Genomic DNA, 27,157 nt, shown 5'->3' with positions numbered 1-27,157 from the left:
GGCTGATGAAATCACTAGCCATTGGTGACTGAACTCAATCTCCAGCCCCTCTTACCTCCCAGAAAGTCAGGGGATGGGATTGAAAGTTTCAACCTTCTGTTTATGACTGGTTCCCTGGCAACAAGCATCCCCATCTTTAGGGGCTTTCCACTAGTCACCTCACTAACATAAAGTGTGATTGAAAGAGGCTTGTTATGAATAAAAAGACACCCATTTATGGCTCTGAAGCAATTTCAGGAACTTGAGGACAAGAGACCAAATATTATAAAAGGTGTTCCCATGGCTCTTACCATTCAGGAAATTCCAAGGGCTTTGGTAGCTGTGAGCCAGGAACCAGGGACCATGGACAGAAAGCCAAAATATATATTTAGCCTGTCGGTTCTCTAATGGAGGCTGTCCACCTGTTTATCTTGAAGTCTCCCCAATGCTTTTCCTGGGCTTTTTCACACTTCCTGGATGCTGCCATCCTTTCTAATGACTTTTATTATCATCTGTATAAAAATAACTTCCAAATCTGTATCATTAGCCCATATCTATACATCCTACTTCCTTCTGGACTGTTCTATCAGGCCATGCCTCCAGAACCTCCAATGCACACTTCCAAAATTTAATTTGTCATTTTTCTCTGTAAGCATGTTTGTCCTCTGCTACCATTCAGCTGAACATAAAGCCCAGGTGTCATCCTAATTGACTCATTCTCCTTCACACTCCATACAATGAATCACCAAGTCTTATTAGCCTCTCTTGTCCCTCCGTGGTTCTGGAATTCTCTCTGTCCTCACAGCCCATCGTGGTTTCTAAACCTGTTATTTCTATAGCCTACCTGGTTGTCCTGCCTCTTGTACCAGCAAAAAATAATTTTTCTCAAGCTCAAACTTGATGAGGTAATTTCCCTGATGAAAATCCTTTAGTGGTACTTCATTTTACCCAAAAGATAAAACCAAGCTTTATTCCTCAAAAATTAAACATAGAATTAGTATATGAGTCAGCAAGTGCACTTCTGGTTCTATACCCCAAAAAACTGAAAGGAGGGACATGAGCATGTATTTTTACCCCTGTGTTCATAGCAGCATTAGTCACAACAGCTACAGGGTGGAATCAATACAAGTGTCTGTGCATGGAGAAATAAACAAAACGTAGCCTAGACAAACAGTGGAATATTGTTCAGCCTTAAAAAGGAATGCAATTCTATAGCATGCTAACATATGCTACACCATGGATGAACCTTGAAGACATTATGCAAAGTGAATTAGCCAATCACAAAAGGACACATACTGTATGATTCCACTTACATAACGTACGTAGAACAGTCAAATTCATATTTGATTTTCTATAGAAAGTAGAATGGTGGTTGCCTGGAGTTTGGGGGGGTGGGAGGGCGGCAAGGGGGATAAGGAAATAGTGTTTAATGGGTACAGTTTCAGTTGGGGAAAATGGAAAAAGTTCTCGAGATGAATGGTGATGATAGTTGCACAACAATGTAGATTTACTTAATGCCACTGAACTGTGACACTTAAAATGGATAAAATGGTAAATTTATGTTATGCATAATTGCCATAATAAAAACGTAAAAACAGCTCAGCTGGCGGGGGCGAGGACCGAAAACCACAGAGCCGGGCAGGCGCGGGATCCCAGGCGGAGCGGAGAGCGCAGAGACCGGGGGTAGGCCCTTTCCCTGCTCCCACGGCTGATTTCTCCCGCCGGGAAGGCGGCGCGCCCTGCGGCGGTCGGGGACGCAGTCTCCATACCTGGGCCCCTCCCCCCCCTGCTCTCCCAATCCTACCCCGCCCTTCCAGAGACTGGGACTGGAAACCGCGGTGCAGCCCCGCTGTGCCGGGCGCGCACAGGGGCCCAGGCGGAGCGGAGAGCCCAGAGACCGGGAGGCGGCTCTTTCCCTGCGTCCCGCGGCTGATTTCTCCAGCCGGGAAGGCGGCGCGCCCTGCAGCGGACGGGGGGCGCAGTCTCCATACCTGGGCCCCTCCCCCGCCCCGCTCCTCCAATCTTACCCCGCCCTTCCAGAGACTTAAACCGGCCCCTGAACCGAGAAGTGGTATCTAACGCTCACGCTTTGGGAAGCCTGACGGGCAGCCCTGACCCAGGCAGACTGGGCAGTGTGCGTGATTTTGGCTGCGCTAGGAGAGAAGAGACGCCTCCACCCCCAGCCACCACCTTTTCTGGCCTGCGGGAAGAGGGCGACGCACGGCTGGGCTGGGAGAGTGAAGACCCCTCCATCTCCAGCCCCCACCCTTCCTGGCTTGCCTAGGGTGGGGTGGGTGCAGCGGCCGAGACACACCCGGAGATCAGCAGTGAGGCAGACGCAGCTCTGGGCTTTCAGCAGATCAGAAATCTCCTGCCCGCACTCACACACACACACTGAAGAGGTGCCTTAAGACTCAAGAGTTTTGGTCACATATCTGGTGGTGCCACTCTCAGTGTGCATTTGTGCAGGCAAGGGCAGAAACTGCACTGATATTGTAAAAACTATCATCCAGACCCCTCAGGCCCACGCTTTTAAGTCTGCAGTCCCAAAGTCTCTCTGGGCACCAGGTGACCGGCTCTGCCTGCGCAATAAGCAGGGGGCTCCTTGGTACAGCAGAGAACAACCTGGACATTGCTTGGTGGGCTTAGGCCGAGACTGTCGCTGCTTTTTGTATTGCTTTGTTTTGTCTTGTTTTGCTTTGTCTTTATATCTTTGATATCTTTGCCTCTGTCGAGTGGGGTTATCAGGTGGTTTTTGCATGTGAACGTATTTGATATTTTTCTTTGTTGTTGTTGTTGTTGTTGTTGTTGTGCTTGGTGATTTGCTTTGTTCTGAAACTGCCCTGCTGGGGCCCAGCTTGTGAGGCACGGTCAGCAGATCAGAAATCTCCCGCCCGCACCCATACACACACACTGAAGGAGTGCCCTAGGACTCACGAGCTCTGGACAAAGGACTGGTGGTGCTCCTCTCGGTGTGCATACGTGCGGACAAGGGCAGAAGCTGCACTGACTATGTGGAGACTATCATCCAGACCCCTCAGGCCCACGCTTTTAAGTCTGCAGTCCCAAAGTCTCTCTGAGCACCAGGTGACCGGCTCTGCCTGCGCAATAAGCAGGGGGCTCTTTGGTACAGCAGAGGACAACCTGGTCATTGCTTGATGGGCTCAGGCCGAGACGGTCGCTGCTTTTTGTTTTGCTTTGTTTTGCTTTGCTTGGTTTTGTTTTGCTTTATCTTGTATCTTTGATATCTTTGCCTGTGTCGAGCGGGGGTTATCGGCTGTTTTTTTTTTTTTTTTTTTTGTTTTTTGTTTTTTGTTTTTTGTTTTTTGTTTTTTTTTTTTTTTTTTTTCTTTTTTCCTCTTTGCTGTTGTCGTTGCTGCTGTGCTTGGTGATTCGCCTTGTTCTGGGACTTCCCTGCCGGGGCCCAGCTTGGGTGGCACGGGACTCGGCATATCTGGGGGCCAACTCCAGACCAAATCGGAGTGCAGCCGGGGTTGACCTGCAGGTCACATACCTAGAGGGGGTTCTCGGCAGGCTCTGGAGCCCATAGAGGCCAAATCACATTGGGGTGGTCAACCCTCACGCAGCAGAGTGCCCTGCGGGGGGCAGAGCCAAGTCTCACGGCAGGTCAGCCCAGGAGTTGACCCCACCTGCTCATTAGCGGGAAGCAATTAAAGATCTTCTTGAACGGGACAGTGTACACAACACAAGACTCACCTTTGGAGCACACGCAGAGGAGGACGACGTGGTGCGAGTCAAATATAAAGGACACATACTACACAAGATAACCTAGCAAGAACTAAGAACTCTAGGGGATCTACCTAATATATCAAAATAAACACAGTCAGCCAGAATGGGGAAACAAAGATACACGTCCCAAATAAAAGAACAGAAGAAGCTTCCACAACTGGAACCAAATGAAGCAGACGTATCCAACCTCTCAGAGACAGAGTTCAGAACACTGGTGATAAGAATGTTTAAGGAGCTTAGAGAAGACATAAAGAAGGATGTAGAAATCATAACAAACGAGCTTAGAGAAAACATAAAGAAGGATGTAGAAATCATAACGAAAAACCAGTTGGAACTAAAGAACACAATTACCGAAATTAAGAACTCACTTGAAGGAATTACCAGCAGGCTAGATGAAGCAGAGGATCGAATCAGCGACTTAGAAGACAAGGTAGCAGAGATCACCCAAACGGAACAACAAAAAGAAAAAAGAATAAAAAACAATGAAGATGGCCTAAGAGACCTCTGGGATAACATCAAGCGCAACAACATGCGCATCATAGGAATACCAGAAGGTGAAGAGAGCAAGCAAGGGATTGAGAACATATTTGAAGTAATAATGTCTGAAAACTTCCCCAACCTGATGAAGGAAACCAACATACAAGTCCAGGAAGTGCAGAGAGTTCCAACCAGGATTAACCCAAACAGGTCCACACCAAGACACATTATAGTTAAAATGGCAAAGCTTAAAGACAAAGAGAGAATCCTAAAAGCTGCAAGAGAAAGACGGAGGGTTACATACAAGGGAACTCCCATAAGACTATCAAATGATTTTTCTACAGAAACATTGAAGGCCAGGAGGGAGTGGCAGGAGATACTTAAAGTGATGGAAAACAAAGGCCTACAACCTAGATTGCTTTATCCAGCAAGGCTATCATTTAAAGTTGATGGAGAGATAAAGAGCTTTCCAGAAAAAAATAAGCTAAAGGAATTTATTATCACCAAGCCAGCATTGCAAGAAATACTAAAAGGTCTTCTGTAAATAGAAGAAAGATCAAAACAACCTAACTACAAATTTAAAAATGGCAATATCTATGTACCTATCAATAATCACTTTAAATGTAAATGGATTAAATGCTCCAATCAAAAGACATAGGGTGGCTGACTGGATAAGACAGCAAGACCCTTGTATATGCTGTATACAAGAGACTCACCTCAGAACAAAAGACACACACAGGCTGAAAGTGAAGGGTTGGAGTAAGATATTTCATGCAAATGGAAACGAGAAAAAAGCTGGAGTTGCAATACTTATTTCTGACAAAATAGACTTTAAAATGAAGAACATACTAAAAGATAAAGATGGGCACTATATAATAATAAAGGGATCGATCCGACAAGAGGACATAACCCTAGTAAACATCCATGCACCCAACATAGGAGCACCTAAATATATAAAACAGGTACTGACTGACATAAAGGCAGAGATCAACAGTAACACTATTATAGTCGGGGACTTCAACACACCTCTGACCACAAGGGACAGGTCTTCCAGACAGAAAATCAATATGGAAACAACAGCCTTAAATGATACATTGGACCACTTGGATTTAATCGATATTTTCAGAACATTTCACCCCAATGCTGCAAAATACACCTTCTTCTCAAGCGCACATGGAACATTTTCCAAGATAGATCATATGTTAGGCCACAAAACAAGTCTTGATAAATTTAAGAAAATTGAAATCATACCAATTGTCTTCTCTGATCACAATGCTATGAAATTAGAAATGAACTACAGGAAAAAAACGGGAAGACACACCAATTCATGGAGGCTGAATAACTTATTACTAAATAATGAATGGGTCAAGCAGGAGATCAAGGAAGAAATCAAAAGATATTTCGAGATAAATGAAAATGAAAACACGACGACCCAAAATCTTTGGGATGCCGCGAAAGCAGTCCTAAGAGGGAAATTCATAGCTTTGCAGGCCTACCTAAAGAAACAAGAAACATCACTAATCAACAGTTTATCTTCACATTTAAGGGATCTGGAAAAAGAACAGCAAAATAAGCCCAAAGGGAACACAAGGAAGGAGATAATAAAGATCAGAGCAGAATTAAATGAAATAGAAACCAGAAAAACAATACAAAAGATCAATGAATCCAAGAGTTGGTTCTTAGAGAAGATAAACAAAATCGACAAACCATTAGCCAGACTCATTAAAAAAAAGAGAGAGAGGACCCAAATTAATAAAATCAGAAACGAAAGAGGAGAAGTGACAACGGACACTGCAGAAATACAAAGAGTTTTAAGAAATTACTATGAGCAACTATATGCCAACAAATTTGACAATTTGGAAGAAATGGACAATTTTCTAGAGGCGTACAACCTTCCAAGGCTAACTCAAGAAGAAACAGAAAACCTGAATAGACTGATTACCACCACGGAAATTGAATCAGTAATCAACAGTCTCCCAACAAACAAAAGCCCTGGACCAGATGGCTTTACAGGTGAATTTTACAAAATGTTCAAAAAAGAATTATCACCAATTCTCCTCATGCTCTTCCAAAAAATCCAGAAGGAGGGAAGACTCCCAAACACTTTTTACGAAGCCACTATCACCCTGATCCCAAAATTAGACAAAGACACCACAAAAAAAGAAAACTACAGGCCGATATCTTTAATGAACATAGATGCAAAAATCCTCAACAAAATATTAGCAAACAGAATTCAGCAATACATTAAAAAGATCATTCACCACGATCAAGTGGGATTCATTCCTGGTATGCAGGGGTGGTTCAACATCCGCAAATCTATTAATGTGATACACCACATTAACAAAATGAAAAATAAAAATCACATGATCATATCAATAGATGCAGAAAAAGCATTTGATAAAATCCAACAGCCATTTATGATAAAAACCCTTAAGAAAGTGGGAATAGAGGGATCTTATCTCAACATAATAAAGGCCATATATGACAAACCCACAGCTAACATCATACTCAATGGGGAAAAGCTAAAACCATTCCCCCTAAGATCAGGAACAAGGCAAGGATGCCCATTATCTCCGCTTCTATTCAACATAGTTCTGGAAGTTCTTGCCACAGCAATCAGACAAGAAAAAGAAATAAAAGGCATCCAGATTGGTAAGGAGGAAGTAAAGTTATCATTGTATGCAGATGATATGATACTATATATAGAGAACCCTAAAGACTCCACCAAGAAGCTATTAGAGCTGATAGATGAATTTAGTAAAGTGGCAGGATACAAAATTAATATTCAGAAATCAGTTGCATTTGTATATACCAATAATAAAACATCAGAAGGAGAAATTAAAAAAACAATCCCATTTACAATCGCTCCAAAGACTATAAAATACCTGGGAATAAATTTAACCAAAGAAGTAAAAGATCTATACTCAGAAAATTATAAGACACTGATGAAAGGAATGAAGGAAGATATAAATAGATGGAAACACATATCATGTTCATGGATAGGAAGAATTAATATAGTTAAAATGTCCATACTGCCTAAGGCAATATACATATTCAATGCAATTCCTATCAAACTGCCAACGTCGTTTTTCACAGAAATAGAACATATAATCCTAAAATTTATATGGGACCATAAAAGACCCCGAATAGCAAAGGCAATCTTGAGAAATAAGAACAAAGTGGGAGGTATAACAATACCTGACTTCAAATTATACTACAAGGCTACAGTAATCAAAACAGCATGGTACTGGCATAAATCCACGCCTATATGGCCATTTAATCTACGACAATGGAAGCAAGAATGTACGATGGAGTAATGACAGTCTATTCAATAAATGGTGCTGGGAAACCTGGACAGACACATGCAAAAAAATGAAGTTGGACCACCTCCTTACACCATATACAAAAATAAATTCAAAATGGCTTAAAGACTTAAATGTAAGGTCTGAAACCATAAAATACCTATAAGAAAATATAGGAAGAAACTTCTCAGACATTACCCGGAATAAGATTTTTACTGATATACACCCTCGCGCGAGGGAACTAAGAGAAAGAATAAACATGTGGGATTATATCAAACTAAAAAGTTTTTTCACAGCAAAGGAAACCATCAATAAAACAAGAAGGGATCCTACTGAATGGGAAAAGATATTTGCCAGTGATATATCTGATAAGGGATTAATATCACAAATCTATGGAAAACTTACTCAACCCAACTCCAAAAAAACAAACGATCCAATTAAAAAATGGGCAGAGGACTTGAAGAGACATTTTTCTGAAAAGGACATACAGATGGCAAACAGACATATGAAGAAATGCTCAACCTCACTAACCATCAGAGAAATGCAAATAAAAACCACAATGAGATACCACCTCACCCCAGTCAGAATGGCTATCATCAATAAATCAACAAACAACAAGTGCTGGCGCGGATGTGGAGAAAAGGGAACGCTTGTGCACTGTTGGTGGGATTGCAGACTGGTGCAGCCGCTATGGAAAACAGTATGGAGGTATCTCAAAATTCTGAAAATGGAACTACCTTATGATCCAGTAATTCCACTCCTAGGTATCTATCCGGAGAAATCCAGAACTTCAATTCAAAAATCTCTATGCACTCCTATGTTTATTGCAGCACTATACACAATAGCTAAGACATGGAAACAACCAAAATGCCCATCGGTAGATGACTGGATTAAGAAACTGTGGTACATTTATACAATGGAGTATTATGCAGCCATAAGGAAGAAAGAAATCTTACCATTTGCAACAACATGGATGGATCTAGAGAACATTATGTTAAGTGAAATAAGTCAGACAGAGAAAGATAAGTTCCATATGATCTCACTTATTTGCGGATTCTAAAGAAAAGAATAAGTGAATGAACTAATCAGAAACTGTTTGGGAGACAATGAGGAAAAACTGAGGGTTGCTAGATGGGCGGGGGGAGTGGGGGGTGGGGGGGAGGGTGAGGGGATTGGAGGGCAGTCGGTGACCACAGGATGGCCACGGGGTTTGAAAATTAATCTGGGGAACGTAATTTGGTGGTTACCAGAGCGTAAGGGGGTTGGGGGGTGGGGGATGAGGGTGAGGGGGATCAAATGTACGGTGATGGAAGGGGAGCTGACTCTGGGTGGTGAACACACAGTGTGATTTATGGATGATGTGATTCAGAATTGCATAACTGAAATCTATGTAATTCTACTAACAATTGTCACCCCAATAAATTAAAAAAAAAACAAAAAAAAAAAAACGTAAAAACAAACTAACAAAAATCAACAACCTCCTCATGATGGCATACAGGCCTTTATTGGTGAGCCACCTACCCACAGCTCTCGCCCCACACCTACCACCTTCCTACTGTGAACTCCTCAGAACTCCACAGAGGGCCCTTCCGTGCATGTGGGGCACTTTCGCGCCCCTAGGTCTCCGTATGGTGTCCCCTCCCACTGACATGCCCTTTTCCCCTCCCTTCCCCTAACTCTCCTCCTGTCCCACCCGCTCATCTGGAAAACTCTTTTCCTTTGGGTCTTAGCTTGCATGCCCGTGTTCCAGGAAGTCTTCTAGGACCAGCTCTCCCTTCCCAGGTGTTTCCAGGCATCCTGTGCTTCATTTGTCACAGAGCGTATCACAATGAATTAAAATTGCTCATTTGCTTGTCTTTTGAGAACAACGTCTGTGTCTCTGTGTCTTGCTCACCCTTTATCTCCATCTCAGTGTTTGCCATGGAGTCATCAATAACCACTTTTTGAATTAGGAAATCAATCTTTTAGCACTAAAAAATAGCGATTTAAATTTATTGTTAAAATTATTTTCATTTAAAAATGTTAAAATATTTTTAAAATACCAGAACTTTAATTTTTTAAATATTTTTTTAAATATTAGGACTCATTTAAAAACATTACATCTATAAGAGCAATTTATGGAGATACAATTCTCTTCATAGACTTTAATATGTTACTCATGGTCTTTGAAAAATCAAGTAGTCCTGGGGTGGCCGGTTAGTTCAATTGGTTAGAGTGTGGTGCTAATAACACCAAGGTTGCTGGTTTGATCCCCACATGGGCCACTGTGAGCTGCGCCCTCCTTAAAAACAAAACAAAACAAAACAAAAAAACAAGTAGTACAAAAATTAATAATAAGGTTACACAAGGTATAGATTACAATTATGAGGCTACATAATAAAGATAAATAAAGGTATAAAGATAAATATATTTGTGTAATTGATCCTACAGAGACTCCACCAGAGATTCCAAAAACTCCTTAGGTTCCTAAAAATAAGAGATGTACAGGCCATATTCTTTAAACAGGATCCACTACAAACAGAGTTAAAAATAAATAAATAAATAAAACCTAGAGGAAAAAAAAAACCAAATAGGATTATAAATATGGAATGAGATATAAGTATTGAAATTTAAAATTATGGTACTATTGTGCATAGTTATATGCTAATAATAATGAAAATGTTTTGACTGGTTCTTCTGAAAAAATAACAAAATTCCAAAATTGACTCAAGAAAAATTAAAAAGTTAAATGGACTGATGATTATGGAAGAAATACTTGTTAGCATTATGTCCAAATTGTTTTATAGTGATTTATTTTAAACTTGTAAAAGACAGATCTATGCTGAAAATATAGAAAACATGGAATTCTACTCAACTAATTTTAATTCACTATTAAAACATGATATATTAAAACATGACCCAGATAGCCAAATAAAAGGAAAACTATAGATTTCTGGAACCTGCATTTGTCCTGTCTTTCTCACAGTCCCTGGTCAATTCTTTTCATCTTATTTCTGAATTTCAGCAAACTCCCAGCTGGTCAGTTTTTCCAGGCACTCCAGTCCTTCATTTGGTCTTCTGGGAAATGGTTACTCATTTTCTCAGTCTCTTTGACTTTGTCACTCTTCTCTGACCTTGGCAGGAGGGTCCCAATTTTTTCATCTGAGGTCCCTCACCCTCACCGTGCATTTTGTCAGCCTTCTCACACAGGCTGACAACCACATATCCCCCTGTCAAATCTAAGGCTCAATCCTGGGTGTATCTCAAAATTTACTTTTATAGTCAATAAACTGGATGCAGAAAACAAATCCACTTTACACACTCCCCTTCAGTTGCTCTTAGTCATAGAAATGGCTTTGAACTTGAGTCATTTAAATTTCCAGCAGGTTTCAGTAGCCCAACTTAATAAGGGGCATACTTAAAGCAAAGTAGAAATTGTTTCACAAAGAAAGCAGGGGAAGAAAAATGTCTAAATTTCTTTTATCATGATCCAGACTAACTTAAAACGTTGATGTCTATATTCATTCTTGGCTCACTTATACTGCAGAAATCCCCAAGTCTTAGTGGCTAAAAACAAAGGTTTGTTTCTCAGTCAAGGTACATGCTCTTCATGGGTTAGTTCTACGTTGTATTCATTCTAGGACCCAGAAGGAAGAAGCAGCCCCTATTTGGTGCCTATGCTTTTGTGGCAGAAAGAAAAGAGAAGTGGCAGAATACGCAATGGGTTTTGAGCCTTTCATATATCACTTTCACTCTCATTTAATTGGCCAAAGCCTGATGTCAGTGGGCAAGGAGATTCTCTCAGAGGGAGGGGAAACAAATAATTGGAAATAATGTAACCTGTTACAGCCCACATTCTTGCTCATAAGTATTTATTTCATTCCCTTCAGGCATAAAACATACTCATCCCCTCCCCACGGGAGACAACGTAAAAGTCCCATCCAACTACAGCATAAGCCTCAAGATCTAGAACCTCATGAGATAGATCGATTCCGGTCCAGCTCCTCTTGATCTGGAGACATACGAACTAAAAAGAAAAATTAACCGCCTCTCTCACACATACACGTGCACTCGAGCACACACACACACACACACACACACACACACACACACTCACATATAGCAGTAGAACAGGGTTAGGCTGACCACAAAATCATTCCTATCCATCAAGAAGAAAAATGGGAACTCAGAGCAATTCTGAAATCTTGTTGGACAGACCTTGGGATGAGGAATATCCCTTGATTAGACCCTAGTTCTGTGTCCTGGAAATTGCTCTTGGTTTCATTGTGTGATTTCAGGTATAATTCCCAGCTTCACCATCTGGGGGATCCAGCCTTTTCCACTCCTTATAACTCATCTAATGAGGGCACTGGAAACTACATCCTTCTTGGGGTCTGTGTAGCTTATCTTCATAATGGCTTTTGACCGTAGAAGACTGGGAGCCCAAACATCATTTTACGTTTTGAAGAGTCATAGAGTCTTTGAATCCCAGGCTGTTGACTTTTGGCCAGTACAGCTTTCTCAAAAACTTAGTCACATTTTTATCTATTCGATTCCAAGTGGTATATGCTAACAGTCATATTCACAATTATTTTTGAGACATACCTCTCTTTAAACTTAATAACTAGCTTCGTGGGAGAGTCACCTAACACATTCAGAGGTTTAAACAAGGGACATTTTGATTTGTTTTAATAGGTCTGTATCCTTATTTAAAGCATTTCTCAATTTTATCTCTTACTAGTTGGAGGTGAGAAACATCTGCTCTTTCCTGCAAGTCCAGGAATGTCTGAGTTGCCTCTGTTCCTGGCTTGCAAACCAATCAGTTCGTTTCTGAGCTCATTTCTTTCTTGCAGCACCCTGTCAGATGCAACCAGCTGCAACCATAGTGTGCTGTTTCCCCAATTTTTTCCCAAGTCACAAAGTCACTCAATATATTCTGTCCTACAAAATTATCACAGGCCATGATTTTACCAAATTTGTGCTACTGCATACTAAGGGTTGTTATCTTTCCAAGTTCCAATAACAGTTTTCTTATTTCCCACTGCCTGCCCACTGGAAGCCATACATCATATTTTAGAATGTTTGTAATGGTGGCCTCTCATTTCTACGTACTAATTTTTGTATTGTTGAAGTAAAGCAAGTTATACTATGGTGGTGAAGAAGCCCACAGCCTCTGTGACTAATGACGGCAAAGGGCATTTCTTACTCACATTATTTTTCTTTTATCAAATGTCTGCAAGTATTTTTCACTTTATCCTCATTCTGGGACCCAGACAGACGGTGCATAACCTCTGTATGGCATGTTATTCTCATGGCAGAGGGAAAAGAACAAATGATAGAACCACACAATGGCTCTTAAGGCCTTTAATTGAAGGTGGCATATGTGACTTCTACTCACATTTCACTGGCTAAGAAAGTGACACAACAAAACCTGATGGAAAGAGTGGGAGAGTATAACACTGCCACTAAGAGGGGAAGTACCTAACTGGGGTTGCTACACTTCCCCTTCAGCTGCTCTTCCTCATAAACATGGCTTTGAACTTGCATTGATCTTGTTCAAACAAGATATATACTTAAATCAAGATGGGAATTGCTGTCTTCTTGGGAAATTATAAAAATTTTAGAGACACATGCATTGTCTGAAGTGTGCCACAGCTCCAAAGTACACTAGGTGTGGAGGGGTGACAGCAGATGGCTGGATGAGTAGGAAACCAAACTAGCAGGTGGCATTTTTTTTCTCCAGAAGTCTCAGTTGAGGGGGATATGTTGCACTTACTGTATTGCTAATAAGTTCTTGCGAGTTCAGCAGCATGCTGGGAGCTGAACATGATGGCAAACTGCTCCCCTGGGGTCCTGAAACGCTGGGACGAGTTTCCGTAGAGGAGCCTTAGGGCTCACTGGTCAGGTGCCAAGCGGAGTTCTCTCCCCCGTGTGCCCCAGGGGCTCTCACTCCTCTTTCCTTCCACAGTTCGACATGCAGAGGATCACTCTGGAGGAGCTGAAGCACATCCTCTATCACGCCTTCCGGGACCACCTGACGATGAAGGACATTGAGAATATCATCATCAATGAGGAGGAAAGCCTGAACGATACCTCAGGGAACTGCCAGACAGAGTTTGAAGGAGGTAGGTACCTACGTTTCTGCTTTCTTCCTGGTCTGGGACAGGCCACAGCTTCCATATCCTCTGCATGAAAAATGGGTTTACAGTCTCCTGGGCACAGAAGCCAAGAATCCTGGACTGAGGTAAAATGATCCTTTTCGCAAAGATGCAATTGTTATTTTTGGGTTTTTTTTTTTCCTATTTTTCCCCCAAAGTCTACATTTTTGCAAAACCTTTCTTGAGCATGTCCTTCCTCCAGTGACTCTCTAAGGTCTGTCACTAGATGTGTGGCTTTTACTTAGTGGGGTCTGCATATGTGGTGGAAAGAGCCTGTTTAGACTGTCAGTAAACCTGGCTCAAGTCCAGTGGCTAATTGTGTGACTTGGGCAAGGGATGTATCTTCTGTGAGCGTGTTCCCTCATCTATAAACATCAAGACAATTACACCGATTCACTGGGTCTGAAGGGCCTGGGTCACCTCTGTGTTATGCTCCCTGAACACCCAAAAGAGCCCTATTCAGGAGAAGACTCTTGTGAACTTGACCACATAATTACAGAAGAAACAAGGTCGTCCTGGGGCTGGAAAGGGGACCCATGAGAGGCCATTTCTCTTGGGCTCGTGAAAGAAATCTTAAGGAAAAAATAAACAAAAAACCAAACAGCCTACCGTATCCCCTAATCAGTAGAGAGTTCCAGGGAAGCAAAATAATTGAATCTGAATCCCTCTTTCCATTTGAAAATCAGATCAGCTTTAATAGCTCTGATGTATAGAACTTTTAAAATTATATTAAAGCAGCACAGCAGACGACCAAGCAATTTTTAACTTGTTCAATGCTGAGGTTTCTTAAAGAAGTCAAACTATTTTTTTCTATCCTTTTTTTCTAAACATAGTCAAAAGTCAATATATACAGATGTTTGTATATACAAGTCAACATATACAGATGGTAGCTGTCACATAGACCCTGGAATGGCATTTGGGTCCCTTGTCTTGGAATTGCCACATTAGAGCTGGCCGTGCCTGGCAGGAGGCTGCTCGGGGCTGAACAAGTCCAGGCGGCCATAGCGGTTCACTCAGCCCTGGGCTCCCATCAGCTCTGTCTGGGCTGTTCTGCTACATCAGTGTGCAGAGTCAAAGGCAAGGACAAGAGGAAACAGGAGATGGCTTCCACTCCAAGGTGACACACTAAATAACTCAAGCCAGAGAAACAGGGAGTGGTGGGGACTGGGGTAACCTTGAGAGCGATGCCCCCCCAGTAAAGGCATTCAAATAGTATTCTCAAAGGTGCTGTGTGCAGCAAACAGAACCCAGCTGTGGTCCAGAAGCTGCCTTGATCTCCCTCCTTGTGACTTAGGCCATAGCATCAATGACCGCACTTGGAGTTGGAGCCGCACAGAACACATGGGGCAGAGCCAACCCATTTCCAACCAGACAGGCAGGGGTATTGGAAGGGCAGATAGGGGTGAGGAGGGCGGGGTTGGGCTAAAACTCGGGAAAGAGCAGGCCTGGACTCCTTTTCCCTCTCATTCCTAGCTGACCGATAAACAGTGAGAGCATTCGGGGCGCCAGCCCCCAACTGTCAGCAACCATTCTTGAGTTAGGAGGAAAGTACTTCCAGGCATCTCATTTTCCACAAGAGCCTTTGTTTGTGGATCAGTGTTTTGTTCAGAGAAATGTCACAAGTCTTAGTAATTTGAGAAAGGTCAGACTACACTGGAAAGTAATCTGAACTTTAAGCAATATCTTTATTACTCAAAAGCTCATATATTAATGAAATAAATCTCTGACAAAGGGGTTTCCAGATAGAAGTCTCACAGGGTCCGCTTTAATGATTCATACATATATAACACTGAGAACAGCTATCATTTCTGTCATTTGGGGGGTACGTGATGAGTACCAGGCGCTGTACTAAATGCTTTCAAATTCATGATTTTATTTAACAAAAGAAGCATTATTGGCACATCGCTTTTTGGAATGACCTTTGTGACCTGGATTACATAATCCCTTTGCATATCTTTATGTCAGAGAGTTTATTTATTTATTTATTTATTTTATTTTGTCAGCTCTGTTTGGCCCCAACCACAAGCTCATTGGTTCTTGTTTAGGTTTAAGATTTTTCTAGTCTCATATATGGCCCAAGTCACAGGTACCTACATTTAAGTCCACAGACCTCTCCACATTCAGGGAAGAGCCCCCCCGACTATATTCTGGGCAAAGGTGTCTAGGAAGAGAGAATGAGCAGGGCCTGAATTCACGCCGGCTCCCCTGGTACTGAGAGTCCTATGGCTGAGCTTGGCCTCCTCCTTCCCATCCTTCTGCCACACCTACTGCCCACAAGCAGGGCCCTGGTGGCATTTGGGACCTCTCCCTGCTCCTTCCACAGTCTGATCACGCAGTTGCATGGCTCATGCCTCCTGAATCCACTCACCCTCCTCTCAGCCTTTGGGCCCGCCCCGTCCCCCAAGTCGGCACTCCATGTCCCCCAAGTCGGCACTCCATGCTGCCCTCTCTTGCCCTGCCCAGCCACGTCAGCCATGCCCTCACTGAAATCTCCAATTCCTCACCCACCTATCAGCTTCCACCATGCCAATGCTTGGTAAATCCAGCATCTAACTCTGAAGGCACAGGTGGTTTCCTGTGTGTCTTTCAAGCAATGGGAGGCTTTTCTCGTCAAATCTAATCTTCTTCCTAACCCACACTGACTAATGAGAGGGAAGGAAGTGGGTGGGGTATTTCTCCCAGACCCCACAGCCCACTCAGGCCACCTTCACCCTTGCTGCTCCCCACCCAGGAAGCCCATTCCTCCTGCTTTTTTGGAGCTTGGCTGTGGCAAGTGTGTACACGCTGATTAGTTCTTCTAGAGAGTTGGTGACCCATAGGCATTAGAAATCCTGCCCTATTAGGTATCAGAGGAAGGAATCGATGATCAACAAAAACCTAAAGGTGCAGGAGGTCTTCGTCTTCAAAAGGGAAAAGGATGCATCTGTGTCTGTGCAAGGAAGGAGAAGATGGTCCATGAAACTGACGTTTTGTGGCAGAGTTGGAATATAAATAATCCCGGATCAGATGGCTCTGAGGTCAGCAAAGTCGAGATGGAGCTTCTGGAGTGTGGAAAGTGTTTGAAAATACTGCTGTGGGTGACCTGTGTGACACGAGTCAGTTAGAAATTAATAGGAGGATTTCCAAATGTCATCAGCATCATTTTATGTCAGTGATTATACTTTTCACTTTTATAAATCTTGGATCTAACACTTTTACAAAGGTGCTCAGATTCTGTCTATTAAGTCAGGAAATGTCAATTATTTCTTTCACATGAATGGAAGAATAAAGAACACAGAAACAGGCCAGGAGTCCATAGTGTGTGGAGCCCTGGATGACGAAGTTTTGGGGTTTTTGTCCTTTTAGTTTTCACTGTGGCTTGATTTTGTTTTCTTTATTTGTTTGAATTTTAGGTCAACACAAACAACAAATGCACACAAACACAGCCCCTTGCACATTTCAATCTGCCCTATCTTTATGGTAGGTAGGGCTCTGAGATCATAAGCAAGCAGCTTTTTTTCTACTTTCTTCTAAGGAATGGACAAGAGGACATAGTATGAAATTCCAAGGTACACATGAGGAAAGGTGTCCTCACTTCTTCAGGAAACCCTAAATTGGGAGCTCAAATCATGCATGGAACCCATTCTCCTGGAGCCCCGAAAGAAGTCATCTGTATAAACCCTTATGAAGGCAGGGAAGAGACTAGAAGAATGTAACTTAAGGGTTCTGAAGTGGCCCTTTCCTGCATTCACACCTGGTTTCCAGGAGGGAAGTCATTCAGACTGAATCAGGCACTGAACAGGTGATGCTCCCTGTGGTGGGTGCTTTGGGCATAAGGTCATTTAACCCAGCTGAGTCAGGGGCTCTCTAACATTGCCCACAATTAGAGGGCTATACATCCCCAGTCCAATCAGAAGATTTGGCTGGAAGTCGGACTTTCAGGCAATCCCAATCCCTCAGATCTTTTTGAATTCCCTTATTAAGATAACTTACGCTCCATGTACTTAGGTGTGAGCTGTCAATACTTGTGTTCTAATTATTTGGAAAAATAAATAGGTCCACATCTGCCCAAATGGGTTAGATACAAGATTATGTGACTACCCATGATCCCATTCATCATCCATGCTACATAAGAGAGTTTTGAGATGTTTTTCTTCAGTTCAACCACTTGTAATCACCAGAAATTTGGTGGGTTTTTTTTTGAGATTATGTAGATTTTATTTCAATTTATTGATAAGATATATTAATGATTGATATTAAATATTGAACCAACTTTACATTCTTGGGATTAACCCCACTTGGTCCTAAAGTATTGCCCTTTTTATACACTGTTAAGTTTGTTTTGTTAAAATTCTGTTAGGATTTTTCCAGTTATGTTCATTATGGATATTGAGGAATACTTTTCTTTAACTTTCTCTAGTTTTGGTATTAAAGTCCACATCATAGCTTTGTTGAAACAGTTGGTGAAGGATTGCTATTATTATTATTTTCCTTAAATGTTTGCTTGAATTAATCAGTGAAGCCATTTGAACCTGGTATTTTCATTAATAGCTGCAGGGTTATTCAGGTTATCAATTTCTTCTCAAGTGAGCTTTGGGAAGCTTTTACCTTTCAAGGAATTTATACAAGTTATATAAGTTGTGGAATTTATTGGCTTTTCACAATAACACCTAATACCTTTTAATATCTGTAGGATGTGTAGTGATGTCCTTAATTCCTGATATTGCTAATTTGTGTCTTCTGTTTTTTTCCCCCATCATTCTTGCTAGAAATTATGCATTTTATTGATACTCTCCTTGCTTTTCTTTTTATTCATCCACTTTTCTATGTATCCATCAAGCTATTCAACAAGCATTTATTTTCATACCTTTTATACATCAAACATTTTGATATATACTTTTTTTGATACAAAACCACAAAAGGCATAATATGTGAGTTAGAAATAAAAAATCCAGTGAGTAAAAAAGAAAGATGTACATGTGATTGAGTAATTAATAAAGTACTCTTTTGTTCAACATTCAGCTTTAAGAATTTATATTTACCCAAAATGAGTTTTAGATGAGATATAATATTAAACATTCCCAGGAATAACGAGGGAAAGGAGGGAAAAGAAAAAGAGCAAAGCAATTGCAAAGCTTTTCCTAAGAAGATGGAAAAGGACATTCTATCACACTCTTAGAATTGCTACTGTCTTAATGACTGTATAGTGTCCATTTCCTATTAGAAACATAAAGTCTTCATGTTTTTAGTAAAGGTAATGCTACCTTCACGGGCATCTCTTTGCTCACAAATAAAATCTGAAAAGGGAATTTTTATACAATCTATTCTCTCTGCATTTATGAGATTGTTAATTACAACAACAAACATACAGTAATATGTTTTTTTGTTGTTGTTTTTGGTGAAACATAAGCTCAGTGACATTGAGACAAGTTCGTATTTCATTATTTGGTTCTAGTCGCTGACATATGTGGAATTGAGAGGTATTGTGGCTGAATCATCTATTTGCCTGCCACTGGATCCTTATTAAAGGTTCTTGTGACAACTTAAAACTACAGAGAGAGCCCAAAAAATGTATACACATTTTAAGAAAGGAAAAAACTGTATTAAAATTGGAATACTCAATATATAGTGATAACCAAAGATGAATACAAGTCACATTTGACTTCTACAATTACAAGAGGTGCTCAAAGAAGTTACCACCAGCATAATTTTAACACAGTTTTTTCCTTTCTTAAAATGTGGGTACGTTTTTGGGGCACCCTCTGTATGTATTAAGTTTGGTAGTGCTTGCCTCTAGTGATTACTGCATAATCCCTATTGATGCAGTCCGGCAGGAAAGGGGTGGAAGAAAACTGCTCGGCATGTCTGCCAAGTGCTGGTCATTTGTTAACGCGTCCCATCGACCTATCGGCACAGCCTGAGATAAGATAAGTTCTGTGGCCCCTGTGGTACAGATGAGGAAACTGAGGCTCAGCAAGGTGGAGTGATTTGTTCAAAGTCAAATAGCAAGTCAGGATTTGAACCCAGGTCTACCTGACAAAGTCCTGCTCTGGCCTCTCATTTGCCTGGGTCATTTCCTTGGGTGTAGACATTACAAAATGTCTTCATTTTGTAATGAAGCTTCAAAACGGAGCTTCATCATCCTTACTCATTTTCCATTTCATTGCCAATGAAATCGTATTATATTTGGAAGTTGTGTGCAAGGCAGTAAGATTTCTGTGCGAGCACTTTGGGAACACATACCCCGTGTGATCCCTAAATGGAATACCAGCTGTCAGATTTTTCTAGACATTCTGACAACTTGCACAGGAGAGGGAAGTAAAGATCATCAACTGGGAAATAAGGAGTTTCTGTGAAGGAGTTTCTTCTTTAGCAGGGCTGCTCTGCACCATTCAGCGCTTCAGTATGAGGGATAAGAGGAAGGAGGACAAAGGAGGTCATGCAGGCCAGGTAGCCCCAGAGGGTCCCTGTACAGATATGTGGCTTCTGATCCCTGCCCTGTGTAGACTAGCTGTGTGACAGTAGGTAACTTATTTTAAAACCCTCTGAGCCTTATTGTCTTTATCTGTCCAATGCAAAGGTTGGACAACAATGGTCATATCAAAATTTTCTAGGCTCAGTGGAAGAGCAGAAAGAATTTGTGGCCAAATCCAAGGTCTCCAGCTCAGCTATCACTTTGAAGTCACAGGGTTTCTGTCTGGATGTCAAATGGGCACCTGGATGGGGAGACCTGGCTCATCATCTGGTCACGCACCTTGGGCATTTCATGCCCATTCAAATGAAAGGGGCATAACATGTCATCTATACCATCTGCTGCCAGCTCCTCTGGTGCTGGGACTTTCCGGAAATAAAACCTGTTTTCCTTGGGTTGATGAAGGAGGTTAAGGTGTGGCTGAGGTCCATGGCAGGCAGTGAGACAGAAGACAGCTTTCAAAGAAATTTGAGACTTCAGACCAAAAAGAATTTTTCTTCTGTTTGGGGAAACTTCACAGCAAAACTGTAGGCAAGTTCCTTGGAGCCATGAGTGAGGAGTGATGAGATTCTGAGACACAAGATAGAAGAGACCTGGAGAGCTATTTTTGACAAATCCACGTGATGGTTAAGAACACCACCTCTGCACTCTGGACCGGGCTGGCTTAAAATCCTGCCTCACCACATAATGGGTCGCTTGAGTTAGGCAATTAAATAAATATTAAAAGCCTAATATTGTTCATCTGCAAAATGGAAATCATACAATGACCTATGGTTGTTATGAGGATTAAATTATGTAACACATGAGAATATTTAGTAGAAAGCTTAAAGCATTAGTAAGCACTCAAAACAACAGACAAAAAAACAACAACAAAAAACAAAAACAACAACAACTAGCCACTCTCTAGCCCCAGTTCTTTTCCTGTTGTTATTTTTCACCTGGAGTCATTGTGGAGTACATACTGCTAGAACTGCACATCTTTGAAGGATGGGGCAGGGACCAAATTCACAGGGTTTGTACCTTCCTCTGGACATATACTTTCCTAAAGTCAAGTCCTTGCCAGCATTGGAGTTATCAAGAGTGCTGGTCAACACTCTTTGGATTTCATGGTACAGAAACTCATCCCAGACCCCCTTAAGTGAAAAAGCACTGGCTCGCATAATAGAAGTCAAAGGGAGGGGTTTTGGATGATCTGGACCCAAAGAGCTCAAGAAATATTGTCTCTCCAGCCCACCTTGCTCTCTCACTCTTACTCTCTTTGTCTCGTTCTTTCCTTGCTGTTGGCTTCATTCTTGGGAAGGCTCTCTCCCTGAGGTGATAGCATTCTCTCTCTCAGAGTTCATTTCTATCCCAAGAAGAGGCTCTGATTAAACCTGCTTGGCCAGTGTGCCTACACTGGACCAAGCCAAGAGCCTGAGATCCTCTACATGACCAGTTTGGTTTGTTACACTGGGAAAGGTAAATCCCTGGAGTAGGAGTTCTGCTAGAGGGAGAAGTACAGATTCACAAACCAAAAGATGCATTTTGTTACAAGAAGGGGAAGAACTTCTGGAAAGGCCACAGCAACCCCTGGCCACTACATCTAGGGTCCATAGTAGGACCCTCAAAGCAGACACAGCTGTCTGATTTCTATGGTGGACAAGGGACCAGCTCCCACCCCCTTGCAGAAGTGGCCCCTCTTCCTCTTAACAAAAGCTTCATAAAACACACCAGCCTCATTCCTGTCCCCATACATGCTGCATCATCCACCCCCAACTTCAAGTCTTACTTGGGTGCCTTGGTTTTTGTGATATCACTGATCTCTTTCAAAAAAGCTCTTAACTAGTTCTGCGTTCAGCCTTGGAAATATCTGGTTTCATGGAATCAGAAAGTGTTAGACCTGGAAGGATCACAAAGCATTAATTGCTCTCAGACCTGGTATCTCTGGCTCATCATGAGAATCACCTGAGCTGTTTTTTTTTTTTTTTAATTATTATTGTTTTAACCTTCCTGAGCCCCAAACCTCCTGCCAGAAATATCACTGACGTAGGTCTATGTTGGTGCAATTAATCAGAATTGTTATGATTCTCGTTTGCCTCACTTGGGAGCCAGCACCTTTGAAGATATGCAGCCCCGTTTCCAAACATCAAGACTAAAGCCAGGGGGGTTCAGAACCCACTATATCCAGGGTCACCCAGCTGGTCAGTGGCAAAATCCATGTAGACGCCTGTCTCCCGGAGAAAATTTAAGAGCCTTTCTGTCATTTGCTGAGGGGAGCAGCATGAATTTGTGCTAAAATAACAAGGGAAGAAACAGTCTGTTCTGGAGCTCACAGCCCCAGGTCCTGCCATGAAAGCCAGGAGTCTGTCAGGGTTTGAGGCTTGCTAACAATCCTTCAAGAAAACAGTAAACCCCACTTCTATGTCTCCTGTGTCAACTTCTCCCAACTCACATTTCATCCCCATGTATTTCCTGGGCTCTGTCTGTGTCAAATACTATGCTAGAAAGAGAGCTCAGGACCTACCAGGAAGAAGAAATAGAAAAGATTGCCAGCAGCAGTGCCATTTTCAGTGTTCAGTAAGATCCAAAAAGGAACAGTTTCCTCAAAAGTTAAAAAGAGTTACCATATGACCCAGCAATTTGACTCCCAGATTAGGACCCAAGAGAACTGAAAACATGTCCACACAAAAGTTTGCACATGAATGTTCAAAGCAACATTATTCATAATAGCCCCCAAAATAGAAACAACCCAAATGTCCATCAACTGGTGAATGGATAAACAAATGTGGTACATCCATTCAGTGGAATATTATTCAGTCATGAAAAGGAATGAAGTACCGACACATGCTCCAACATGAATAAACATGAAAAGATTATGCTGAGTGAAAGAAGCCAGACACAAAAGGCTACATGTTGTATGATTCCATTATATGCAATGCCCAGAATAAGCAAATCCAGACACACAGGCAGAAAGTAGATTAGTGATTGTTGGTGGCTAGGGATAGGAGGGAAAGAGGAGTGACTTCCAATGTGTATGGGGTTTCTTTTAGGGTGATGAGAATGTTCTGGAATTAGATAGTGGTGATGGGTGCACAGTACTGCGAATGTACTAAATAAATGCCACTGAATTCTACACTCTAAAGGGTGAATTTTATGGTATGTGAATTCGATCTCAATTCAAAATAAATATTAAGAGCTAAATCATTTTAAAAATTAAAAGATCAGTCCTTTGACAGCAGGATGTTCAGAAGATGCCTCACGAGAAAGTGAAGTTTGGCTTAGGCCCAGAAGCAATGAGATGGAAAGCCAGGGACACTCCTCGCAAAGGGAACGGTGTGAGCAGTGCCACCGAGTCTCGTGTAAAGAAGAGCCAGGAGACCTGCTAGGCTGAGACAGAAGTTGCTGGGGGAGGGCAGATGCAGTAGTGGGAAAAGGACAAAAGGCGATCTGTGGTCCTACCCACTGAGCTTAGGAGCTAGAGGGAACAAACGTCCTTCTCCCAGCAAGGGGGGCCTTTGCAGGAAGTTGCAGGGACTGGTGATTCATACTAAACACTGCTTTAGGAAGGTGAGTCTAGCTGCAGTTCCAGATTAATTTATGAGGGAAGGGACCAAAGCAAAGGTTTGAGGTCATCTGCTGTATCCTTAGCCCTGTCTGGAGGTTGCAGGGAACAGGAAAAAAAAAAAAAAGGAAAAAAAAGAAGACCTTTCTCCTGCCCTCCGGAGATACAAGAAGGAAACCTTGCATTTCTCTAGCATTTCACAGTTGGACATAACTTTTGCTTTTTTTAATGAGCTCATTGATCTTTGAAAGACTTCTTGAGATTAGCACAATTATTATTATTAGCTCCTTTTACAGAGAAAGAAACTGAGGCTCAGAGTTCAGTTACTTGCCCAGGGCTGCTTCTAAGTGGCAGTTAGTTGAAGAAACCATATCTCAACTCACGGATATCCTAGGCTGACCTACAGTTTTGTTGGGGAAACAAAGCGTAGACACTGAGAATAAATAAACCCACAAAAATACAGTGTAACGCAAATGTGTGATACCTAAAAACAGGCCTTAAAGTATTATCAACAAACACAGTAATTAGTGCCGGGTTATATTCTGCCAATCATACCAAGTGTTCAAAGTGCATTTTCTTTGGGTCTTCTTCTTGTTGAACTTTGCACTGCCAAGCAAAAGATCAAGAAGAGAGAGTTTGTGCAGGAGTTTTGAATCTGGATATTAAATCAGACTTGGGCTCCAATCCCACCTCCCCCATTCGCCAAATGAGCTTGAATTTCACGTTTTGGAGCTGCAGGTCCCTCTCCCATCACACACCCAGCTCACGAAGGACTGCTGCTCTGCAATTCTGATGATGCATGAAGCATGCAGCGAGTACCACCCACTGGGGCAGGCGTCCAATAAGGCAAGGGGAGTTTTTAAAATGTTTACAAAAGGGAATTCGCATTCATTGGGCAAAGACAGTATTACAGCACCTTCATATGCCCTTACTTCACGACAAGGTAGGTCTTATTACCCCCATTTTATAGGTGAGGGAATTGAGGCCCAGGAAAATTAGCTTGCCCAAAGCCACACAACTAGGATATGAGATAATCATGATCACATTTGGGTGTGACTCTGAAGTCCGTACTTTTTCACTCTGCCACACAACTTACAGTGACGTCAGAACTGGACATCAAGGCACAGAGTCTGAATTACAGACAAATAATGATCTGTTTCAGTGCCACCAAGGAATGAGCTGGAAACTCCACTCCGCTTACAGGACTGTGGTCTGGGTTCAGATGTGCATGGCCTCACACAAACTCTGAGGTCTCCAGGCCTCTCCTCCTTCCTCATCTCTCCCTGCCTACTACTTAAGGAGTTTTAGATCAAAGGTGCAGCCTCTGTCCTGGGGGATAAGCCTGTTGCCCGTGACCTTGTTTTCTGTGTGTCCTTCACAAAGAAGGGCTTCAGCAAACACTTTCTTCTCCGCCGAATCACACAACTGTCCTTTTCCTTAAGCCTTTGCCAGCCCTCAGGATGGAAAGCTAGACGACTGCCTTCAGAAGTATATTTATGCTGAGGAGCTGCTCAGAATAAATGAGCCAGTCCTCAGAAAGTGTTAGATTCGCTACTTCCACAACCATGTCTTATTTCTGCTTCAGTCCTTTCCTTCTCAAATGCCACCTCCTTTTTCCTTCCTGAGGGCTGGCATCTTTTTACATTTGCCCATCCTGGCAAATGCATCTCTGTGCAAAAGAATTTTCTTCCTACAACTAAGAACCTGTAAGATTCTAAGACCCAGACATGAGCATCAAATAAAGAACTGAACCAGAAATACTTTTAATCCCCCAAGGGAAACAGAAGTCCAGTGGATCGAGAAGAATTAAAAATAACAAGACTAGACCTAAGAGATGGTGCAGACATGACCAACAGGTATAGGTGAGGGAGCTGGGAGCTGTGCCTGCACTGGGTCTCTGTGAAGGATGGCCTGCTGGAGAACTGCACTGGTTGAGGTAATTTTTAGAGGCCCCCTGACAAGCCCCCGACCCCTTCTCTCAGGGAAAGCTCCATTGCCTTTGGACACATCGCCAGACCTACTGCTTCCCTGTTATTTCCAGGAATCTAGAGGAGCCACAGGATGTCAAGGGGAAGAGGTATTCAATAATGAATGCTATTTAGGTTCTTCAGAGGCGAGTCTCGCAGAAGGACCCTTTTGTTTCAATTAAAGTTTATTGGGGTGACAATGGTTAGTAAAGTTACATAGATTTCAGGTGTACAATTCTATAATACATCATCTATATACCATTATGTTCACCACCCAGCGTCAGTTCTCCTTCCATCGCCATTTATTTGATCCTCTTTACCGTCATGTACCACCCGCCTTCCCCCACTACCCTCTGATAACCACTAAACTATTGTCTTTATCTATGAGTTTTTATTTAGAAGGACCCCTTTTTTAAATGGAAGGTAACCTGAAAGGGTTCTTCTGTCCTTTCACTGGGTTTCTTAACATCTGAGTGTAAAGAACCATCTTCCCAATAACCCCCACCCCAATGTCCCTAAAACATACACACATGCGCACACAAACACACACACACACACACACACACACACACACACACACACACACACACACACACCTCCTGTCCCCAGCAATTCAAACTCAGATTCTTTGTCTGCACCCAGACATACTGAATGAAAAACTCTGGGTGTGGGACCCAGTGATTCCCTAATACCTGGAGAGCTTACAGAAACACAAATTCTTGCTTCCACCCCCAGAGATTTTGATTCAGTAATTTGCAGTGGAGCCTGAGAATTCTCATTTATGTCAAACTCCCAGGTGGTGCTGCCGCTACTGGTACAGTGAGAAGCTCTGGTGCAGGTAGCTTCCCAGCTGCCTCCAGGGCACTGATGTCATCTATAAACTAAGTGGTAAACTGTGTGCAAAGATCACTGCAGGACCAGGACCAGGAGGGGAGGCATTGTAGACGAAAAGGAGAAGGGAAAGAAATCTGGCATGGGAAGCAAAGCCTGGGCAAGCGACTTCTTCTTTCTCAGCACACTTTATCAAAACTTCTTTCTTGTTATTTCCATTTCCCTGTTTCTGGTCCATATTAGTAACCCACTAATTAATGCCTTGTGTCAAATGGGCCTTACAAAAATGGTGGTACAAAAGGATTAAGAGAACGCAACCCCAGGACCCAAGGTTAGACCCCTTGGGATGCAGGATCTGGGGAGACCTTGCCTCTGGAAAGTCTGCGAGGGTTTTGTGACTCTCTGCTTCACACTGGTCTTGTCCACACACACCTCATGTGGTTCCCCCATTCTTAGACTTCAGCATGCACCAGGATCACCTAATTAAACACAGATCACTGGTCCACCCCCAGTGTCGGATTCCACCCCCAGTAGGTCAGGGTTGGGGTCCTGCCTGAGAACCTGCATTTCTAATGAACTACTGTGGTGTGGATGCTGCTGGGCTCAGGGACCCCATTCGATAACCGCTAGTGGGCACATCTGCACTAATACTGGAGGTCGCTTAGAGTCATCTGGACCAGCAGCCACACAAGAACAAGTCTGAGAAAGGTAAGTTGCTTCCA

At 42.4% G+C, this 27,157-nt stretch overlaps 1 protein-coding gene across 5 annotated transcripts in view; it reads left to right on the top strand.

The window, feature by feature from the left end:
- CALN1 (calneuron 1) overlaps positions 1-27,157 on the top strand; it is a 656,133-nt gene that overhangs the window by 623,167 nt on the left and 5,809 nt on the right. For all 5 annotated transcript variants that reach the window (XM_033110564.1, XM_033110567.1, XM_033110566.1 and 2 more), the window contains one exon: positions 13,456-13,612. In XM_033110564.1, the coding sequence (XP_032966455.1) occupies positions 13,456-13,612 (157 nt within the window). The remainder of the gene's footprint in view (positions 1-13,455; positions 13,613-27,157) is intronic.

Source organism: Rhinolophus ferrumequinum, chromosome 7 (genome assembly GCF_004115265.2).
Source record: "Rhinolophus ferrumequinum isolate MPI-CBG mRhiFer1 chromosome 7, mRhiFer1_v1.p, whole genome shotgun sequence".
NCBI lineage: Eukaryota > Metazoa > Chordata > Mammalia > Chiroptera > Rhinolophidae > Rhinolophus > Rhinolophus ferrumequinum.
This window is presented reverse-complemented; position numbering and strand designations above follow the sequence as displayed.